The sequence below is a fragment of the Elaeis guineensis genome, chromosome 11, assembly GCF_000442705.2.
Source record: "Elaeis guineensis isolate ETL-2024a chromosome 11, EG11, whole genome shotgun sequence".
Lineage (NCBI taxonomy): Eukaryota > Viridiplantae > Streptophyta > Magnoliopsida > Arecales > Arecaceae > Elaeis > Elaeis guineensis.
The window spans coordinates 114,782,338-114,791,281 of NC_026003.2; the positions used below are offsets into that span (position 1 = coordinate 114,782,338).

Here is an 8,944-nt window from a genome sequence, read left to right on the forward strand (position 1 = left end):
TTATTTGATCCGTTAAATTCGTGCAAGGATGTGTTTAATCTATTTAAACTCTATTCAATCTGTTTTTGATCCATTTAATTGATATGTTTAATTTATCTAACTCGTTAAAAATTTATTTAATCTATTTAATTTAATTTAATTTATTTAATAAATAAATTAAATAAATTAGATTGAATTATTTGTTTAATAAATAAATTATTTATTTAATAAATAAATTAAATTGATTGGATGTTGATTTAAATTTTTAATTTATTTAATAAATAAATTAAATTTAGATTAATAATTTTTTCGATCCAATCGATCTGATTTAGTTGTCATTTGAGAAATCCAATATCATTTAGTGGGACCATGATGCAAAGCCTATTCAGCAGGTAGATTTTGACGAGGATGATACGCGAATTGAGGATTGTTTTTATGGCCCTACCTATCTGCCACGGGAGATCTTGGGTTCGAATTTTGGGTGGTACATATCTAGGAATTTGGATGTACTTTAACTGCATCGTGATAATGCCCGGCCAACCCATACCCAGGACTACACCGAAAGTCTTGGTTATTGAGGTAGCGTTATATTTCGTGATGTCGGGAATTATTAACAAAACATGCAGGCCCAACAAATTATACCAATGGGTATGATGCTGATACAAATGCAAATAGTCGCTAAATATTTTAGATGTAGGAAAATATAAGTAAATTTAATTTTAAAAATGAATATTCATTGAAGGGTTGTGCGTAGTATTAAGTTTAGGTAGGGCGGAAATAGGCATTAGGATTATGGAACTAGGCCAACAATTAGGAAGTGAAACTGAGAATAGAGGCGTGATTTGTTTAAGAAAAAATAAAATAGGGGGAAGTTGAGAATATCCCCTATATGATAAAAGAATTTGAGGTAGGATCTAAAGAAATTAAACATGTTTGACCCAAGATAATGGTTTCTAATGGCACTACCAAAGCCGGATACATTTTCTTTGATCAAAACACTGCAATATATTTCTAATGAATCCATATCCACAACTGATATCAATTGTTGAGTTTCACAAAAACTTAAAACCCATATCAAGTGTGACTTACAAGCATGTGCAAGTTTAACTCAAATGCTGTAATGCCTTCCTGTACCACAGCAACATGAAATATTTGCCGAACTATTTCGATACCAAGATCTATTATAAATGCTTAGGATGTATAACTTGCAGTAACGTTCTTAACTGAACACCATAGGGCCATCCTTAAGCCCATACGCAAACATCAAAGCGCAAAAGCAAATCTGACCTGCAACCTGGTGCGTGTAAAGTTAAATGTTGCAATGCCTGGAGTGGTGCAGCAACACAAGAAATATGCAAAAAAAATTTGATACATGAAGGGCCATTTTAACTGAATTCTATGGGGTTTGTGGATTTTGAAGAAATAATAATAATAATAATAATAATAATAATAATAATAATAATAATATAATAATAATAAATAATAATAATAATAATAATAATAATAATAATAATATGCAAAAAGTAGATTTTTTTACAGTTCGGTCTAATTTAACCCTAGTCAAATCAAATTACCATGCATATAACACGGCATATATCCTTGACCTACCCAAAATATGGAGAGGAAGCAAGAAAGATAAGTGGAGATGAGAGAGTGTGGTATCCAAGGTTGTGTTCGAGAAGAGAGATGCTGTTGAAGATGAGCAATAATATGTTAAGAGAGCAGGTGAGGTCACCAGAGATGAGGCAATTGCAGGATTGGTGTGAAAAGAAGTAGCAAAGACATCATAGACGAGTGTAGGGCTACAAGCAAGTTGAGCTGCTTGCAAGTTACTGGAGCTCGACTCGATTCGATAATTATCGAGCTTGAGCCGAACTCGAATAGCTTTTCGAGTCGAGCTCGAGTAGCAGGATATTCGACTCAAAAGCTCACAAACCTACTTGCATATATATATATATATATAATAATAATAATAATAATAATAATAATAATAATAATAATATTATTATTATTATTATTATTATTATTATTATTATTATTATTCTAAGGTTTGATTTCGAATTCGAACTCGAGTATGACTCGGTTGATATTCGAGTCGAATCGAGTTGATCTCAAGTTTTGTCTATTTTTTATCGAGCCAAACTCGAATTTGGAATATTAAAACTTGATCAATCTCGAGTCGAATTTCGAATCCGAGTATTTTGAATTGAATCGAAATCAAACTTTTAGTTATTCGACTTGACTTGATTACGCCCTAGATGAGTGTCAAAGTATTTGCGAAGGAATCAAAATGATAGAGAAGTAGCAATGGGGGAGAGAGGATGTGTTATCGTAGCCGGAGGGGAAGGGAAGGAGGTGGCGATCAATGTATGCTCCGATGTACATATACTAGTATTACTATTTGATGCATATTTGTAGTTTTAAGTTGCATTAAATCAGGTCCTCGATGTATTCTTGCTCTCTTTTTTATATTTTGTGGGTAGAACGTGTGTTCTTGCTCTTTACTTTTCCTAATATATAATGATGTTTTATTGTCGACTTCTCTGGTGCATGTGCCGAATGACAAAGGTTGGATCAGCAGCTCCTCTGAAATCCGCACATAGTTCCTCCGCCAGGACTCACCTCCCCCTCGATGCCTTCTTACTCCCTCACTCGCACACGGCCACACGTGCCCCTCGCAGCATCTGCCCTCTTCGCTAGCCATAACGTCCACCACGCTTTTGTCAACCCCTGCCAACATCCCCCTCCTCTGCTCCGCGCACACACGCCACTTCCTCTCTCCCTCCTGAGCTCGGCCTTCTCACAGATAGTGAGAACGCCACATCTTTCCCTCACCCCTGTGAACTCCTCACCGCCCTCCTCCCACGAGGCCTCTGCCTCGAACCACCATGTATGATGCCATCCACACCAAAGAAAACCACCGCAACTTCAACAAAACCACTTCTTTCTTTGGCAGCCCTGTTGACTAACGATTATGGGCATCGAATTTGTTCTGAGCACTATATCGAAGAACTAAGCCACCAGTTATAAACTTTGGTTCCATACTGAAAAAAAAAAAATAAAAAATGACTGTAACATTCCAATAGCTGACAATGTACTTCAAACGGGGCCAATTTGGCGGAAGCCTTCGCTGCCAAAGGCAAGGTCCAAACTAGCAATTATGTCCATACATACAATTTTCAAGGAGAAAGGATCCTGCACTACCAAACGCTTCGTACGGACGTAGACTGACCTGCCTGCTGACAGAGTAGTAGACGAGGTCCAACCACCAACCCGGAATAGGTCGCCCGTGGTTATATCGAAAGTCTCCGGTGTCCAACCAAAAATCAGCTTGATCAAAAGAAAATTCCCATCGTTCTAATTTGAGCAGATACAACCTCTCAAAAGATTCTTGAAAGTTGTATCTGCTTCTTTGCAAGCAAGTTTAATGGAAACGGAGAAGTATTTACAAAGGAACAACCGACTAAATTTTGAACTGTCAACAATGAATAAATAAATATAAATGCGATATGAAATGAAGATAGGCAAACAACTGGAGAATTTACTAGGGAACCAAATGAAAGAACATAGAAAAGAACTCCATGGCTATAGAAGCTCGAATTATTTGAAATCCCTTATGATGAGGCTGATTTCTTCCATTTCACCAGAGAATTCAGAAATTCCATCACCTGCTGAAAAGAATGTAGGACACATTACATGCGGCTATGAATTGAAAGATATAAGTTGAGCTAGCAACACAGATTTGAAAGAAAGAGAAAAGTTATCTTACCTCAGATGGGTCTCTAAGAGAGTAGAAGGCATTGGAATCTTTTGGCACTGAAGACACTAAAATACCATGGCCACAGTCTCTTTCTCTCAGAACCTATTATGAACATCAAGAAACAATAAATAACCCTATCCAATGGTGGTCACTATATAAACTAAATTCAATGCCAAATTATTTACTTGTATTTCTAAATCAATCATTTTTAATACCTTGAATGCATCCTCATCAGTACGGTCATCTCCAACATAAATCGGGAACACATCATCAGTACCGCTTAGTCCAAGGGACTCGAGCAGAAACTCAACAGCTTTACCCTTGTTCCAGTCAATCACTGGGCGGATCTCTAAAACCTGATCCATAAGGAAAACCACAATGGAAATTTATTTCTTTGATGAAAAACCACAATGGAAATGATGAGAACATTAGCTTCAACAGAGACATACAATGCAAAAATATCTACTAAAAATGTTGTTCTGTTTTTACCTTCCGCCCATGGGTCAATCGCAAACGAGGGTAGTCCTTGAGGAGTTCATGCACGCGCTGTGCAACCAAAAACCAACTCTGCAGACCATATAGACCAACAATGAAAAGCTTTGATTTAATTCCAAGCTCAACAACATGAAAACATCATTTTCATAATAAGCAGCAAAATCATGACACCGACTCTTAAATTTAGCATTTACCTTTTCATCTACAAGGCGGTAATGTACAGAGACACAAAACTTGTTGTTCTCAACTTTTGCACCTTTGATATCTTTAGTATTATCAACGAGGGAGCAAAAAACCTATCATCCCAAATATGGATTCAGGAATCAGTGGTACAACTAGAATCGTGTGATGAAAGAATTGTAGCTGTAGATAACAAGGACCACATACCTCGTCGATCAGTGGTAAGAACTCACTAGCAGGCTGGAACAGATTAACCTCCTTACCCTAGAAGGATGCACCAAAAGAGTCAGCAATTGAATAGACATAGTACGACAACTGCAAATCAATTTTGCATGCAGGAAGAAATCAAGAATAAAGTATGATCTGTGCAAAAAATAGCCTATCATTAACATCTTTTTGGTTGATGACCATGAAAAGGAGAATCAGACAAGAAGGACAGAGATTTGATTTGACAGATCTCACATGAACAAATCTCTGATTCAATCTGCATACCCAACAAAGCAACTCATAGATCTTCTAGTTTTGCAGGACATCATAGAAGATTTTTTTTTTTTTTTTTGGGAAAAATAATATAACATTGGACGATATGGGACAAGGTTCAAAGGAACAAGGATATAAAGGTGTTTATTTGCCAAGTTGCTGGAAGATGTAACCTGAGATGTATAAAGGATTTTTACCTGCTTGTCAGTAGACCTAATGCAGTTTGGATGGTCACCAATGGACTCAGATTCTCTTACTGGGCCCATAATGTCCATTCCATGACTACCAGCATAATACAATTCTGTTAGTTTTATGAATTCATACACCTGAGAAATATCCAAGAAATACTGGGTATTAGATGTTGAACGGCAAATGGGCGATTCAAATAATACTCATATACGTACGAGAAAATAAATTAAAAAAGAATAACAAGTAGCATTACCTTATCACGACTTCTTCCACTAATAATTGCAGTTGGAAAACATTTTGCAACACCTTTGACAGCAGTACGCATCTGAAAAAAAATCAAATAGTCAGAGGCAAATAATTGCAACTGAAGTAGTACCCAGCAGATATTTATGAATATATCAGAAAATTAATTATCTCTTAATTAGTGTTGTAATGATTTCAAAGTAGGGAAAGGATTTTACCGCGCTGGTCATATAAGCATGGTCAGGGTTGTCCACAATAGGTGAAAGAGTTCCATCATAATCCAAAAACAAGGCAATCTTCTTGCCTTTGGCACGAGATGTAATTTCCTCCAGTGAAGTTAATGCTGATGGGTATTTCAACTGTAAAAAGAGTTTACTTCAGTTCAATAAATTGCCATATACATTAACTTATTATGCTTTTCTATATTCACCAGCAAAGTGAGCATACCATCCAGGTACGATATGCAATATCTTGTTCAGCTGATGAGCTGAAATCCTTGTTCAGCTTTTTGCGAGGAGGTGATGAAGATTTCATGGCATCCAGCCAACCACTATGACGGACATCATCAAGCTTACCAGGTCTGGGCTTTCTTCTGTGAGCTGTTAAATACGAACCAGAAGGAGGACATATAGGTGTCTTCTTAGAAGGCAATCCTAATCTTGACTTGTTTACAGACACCGGCTCAGTGAGAACAGGGGAACTATTTTTTGTCTTCAAATCCATTGGATCAATATCACTACCAATATTATCTTCAGTAGAGGTACGATATTTAGCTGCCAGCTCTGAAGCTATTAAATAACCTTTTCTGCTCCTATATATTCACCCAACCCTTTTGTCAATAAAAAACCACCTTTTTAGCGTCTTCTTGTCGCTGCAGTCGTGGGTACAGTCCATTAAGCGAAGGCAACCTGAAAACTGATAACCAAAATTTTGTTAAAGCGAAAAAAAAAAAAAAAAAAACTGCATAAAAATCTAGGATCAACTGAAGACATACCTTGTCATCGCCAGAACTAAAAAGCATCTATATCATGCAATCAAACATTTGAGCTGGAAGTGGTCTAGACAAAAGAATCACTTTGACCAAATGAAACTGTTCACTGCACACGGGTAAGGTTCCACGCTTCGGCTGATCTTACCAAATGAAACTATGCACTGCACATATTGGAGAAGAAGAACAAATTTAACTCGCTGAACATGGATGAGTGCAAATAACCATACTTATGAGAAAACAAGTACTACATTAGCAATGGTAGAATACTATGAGTAGTCTGTATGCATTTGAAGGTTTCCACCAACCTATTATTGTGGTAGTGATATATAAAGAGACCCAAAAAGGAAAGAGAAAAGAAACAGAATAAAATTTACAGTTAGGAGGGGAAGAAAACGAGTCTTCCTCATATAGTGCGTGAAATATACAAATTCGGAGGCAACCAACCAAGTTGGAGTCAAACCTTTAAAGAGGAAACAAGGCCAGACAATCATATTATAAAAGCTGGGTCTTTAGTCCTTGAGAGCTGTTATTAGCAAATCTAGTGCTCAATACCGTAAATTTACTGTAGGAAAACCAATCATTTCACTAATTTATCGTCATGCAAAGAGGTTGGAGTCCGAGGTGAGAGGTATGAATAAAGGGCGCGGATCCTCTGCGGTACAGCGATGCATGAATAAAAGCTTCATTTATCTATATGTGTTTAAACATATTGTCAGATTAGATAATAATATATGAAAGCAATATGGCAAACCAAGGGCACTGCGAGCTTCCAGTGATACATAACGGGAACCCACAAATGACAGCAATTTAATGCTAATGCACCATGATCATAATATATATATATATATATATATATATATATGAAAGACAGCTCAACTTTGAAGACCTTTCAGCTTATATTAATTCAATGAGATGGACGTCTTAGCTTCACCACATCTGGGTTCTAAAGAAAAAAAAAAAAAAAAAACGCATAACAAAAAGACCATGCTACCGTGAACATTAGATGACAAGTTTCTGCACCTAACAAAATCAAATCTCTCCATAATATTTTCCCAGCACAACTAACACCCCTAATGAAATGGTTATGGGACCTCCATTAAAGGACGCTTAAAAAGATAACCAACCTAATTTGGGACTTGGGGAAAAAAGGTATTCGCTTTGAATGACACCTAACATAATAAGATGGTACACATTCAAACTAATAAATGCTTAAAAAAAATCTTGAGAAAAAGCCGTGCACCATACGCCGTGAGAAAGTAAACCTCGTCAAAAACCCAAAAAATCACATATTGAGGTGGCAAAAAAAAAAAAAGAGATAGCAGGAAGCGTTGGGCAGCCCACAGAGGCCCACATCACATATAATGAAGAAAGATGTAGCAGACGGATGTGCAACGACCAGGACAAAGTACCTTTGTTACTAAAAACGCAAGGTAAAGAACGCTACTAAAACGATTTAACAAAGGGTACGGATGATGAGGGGGGACCCTCCTACAGCTACAAGAAAAAGTAATCTAAATATAAAAACGTAGGCATCACAAAAACAGTAATTATATATCTAACTGCTTGTTTTATTAGACGCTGGGGTTGCATCAGGGAACCGGACTTGGGACCAAAGTGGGGACGGCTGGGCTCCCCTGGTTTTGCCCACTAGATCTATATGCCTCGTGACAAGACACACAGAGAATCAATGGGCCGCCAAAGAAGAACGGAGACTACGAGGCAACGCGAGCACGGGCATCGCTCCAGTCTGGCATACGGAAAGCGCTGCAAGATTGCTTTTTGCGGCAACCATAGGCTGGGGAAAGTGCCCTCGATTTCACAAATTCTACCAAGGCCGCCAAGGGCGGAATACCTCCAGAGATCGAGTAAAAGACAAGAAATATTAAGATCTCACCACCGGATCCAAAGAGAAGGTACATACAAATGATGAAGCCATCAAACAAACAAAAACCATCAGGAAGACGATTAAAAATGAGAGAAAGAAATTTTCCCTTAAAAAAAAAAGAGAAAAAGAAATCAAAGCAATGTCAAGTCACAGCACAAACGATTATAGATCGGAACGATAAAACAAAACAACAAATAGTGGCACAAGATATTAAAGATTCGACATAAAAAATCCGAGAAAATTACATGAATCTGTACCTCCTGCACTAAAAATCGAAGTCACTGCCAGCGGATCGAATATATAAGAAAAAGAATCATATAATACCTGATCGAGAATCCAAAAAGGATGAAAGCTGGCTTCAAGATCGACGCGATCGGATCCTCGTAATGCAGCGGGAGAGGGGGAGAGATCGGGCGAGGTTCGGAGAGAGACCAAACACTGGAAAGAAAGAAGCGAGCGAAGAGAGCAAGGGGAAGAAGAGAAGAGAGCGGAAACGAGGGAGGAACCGGTAAAGATCGTAACAAACGCGAGAGAACCACGGAGGAGGGCAGGGCGATTTAAACGCAACGAAGGCGAGCCACAGGAAGGAAGAGAAGAAGAGAAGATGGGGAAGCGAGGCACGGTATTTATAGTTGTGCGGCGGAGGAGACGTGCTCCGCAAGGAAACCGTCGTTGATTTAGGAAACGCCCGCACCAGGAAATATGCGAATCTCGAAATCTGTGAGCCCCACAAGTAAACGGT

The 8,944-nt window shown here is 37.9% G+C and overlaps 1 protein-coding gene across 2 annotated transcripts; it reads right to left on the reverse strand.

Annotated features, from left to right (window-relative positions):
* Positions 1 to 3,421: 3,421 nt before the first annotated feature.
* LOC105054029 (probable trehalose-phosphate phosphatase F) lies at positions 3,422 to 8,744 on the reverse strand. 2 transcript variants are annotated; one of them, XM_073245971.1, is made up of 12 exons: positions 8,527 to 8,744; positions 6,321 to 6,478; positions 5,774 to 6,241; positions 5,545 to 5,685; positions 5,337 to 5,408; positions 5,092 to 5,220; positions 4,622 to 4,678; positions 4,429 to 4,530; positions 4,229 to 4,306; positions 3,955 to 4,095; positions 3,749 to 3,841; positions 3,422 to 3,647 (listed from the first exon to the last, which is right to left on the reverse strand). In XM_073245971.1, the coding sequence occupies exons 3-12, from the start codon at positions 6,047 to 6,049 to the stop codon at positions 3,594 to 3,596; spliced, it is 1,143 nt and encodes a 380-aa protein (XP_073102072.1). In that variant the 5' UTR covers positions 6,050 to 6,241; positions 6,321 to 6,478; positions 8,527 to 8,744; the 3' UTR covers positions 3,422 to 3,593. The 2 variants fall into 2 exon arrangements, with proteins under 2 accessions (XP_073102072.1, XP_019709409.1); XM_019853850.3 differs by having other exon boundaries at positions 3,422 to 3,650.
* Between the last annotated feature and the right edge of the window lie 200 nt (positions 8,745 to 8,944).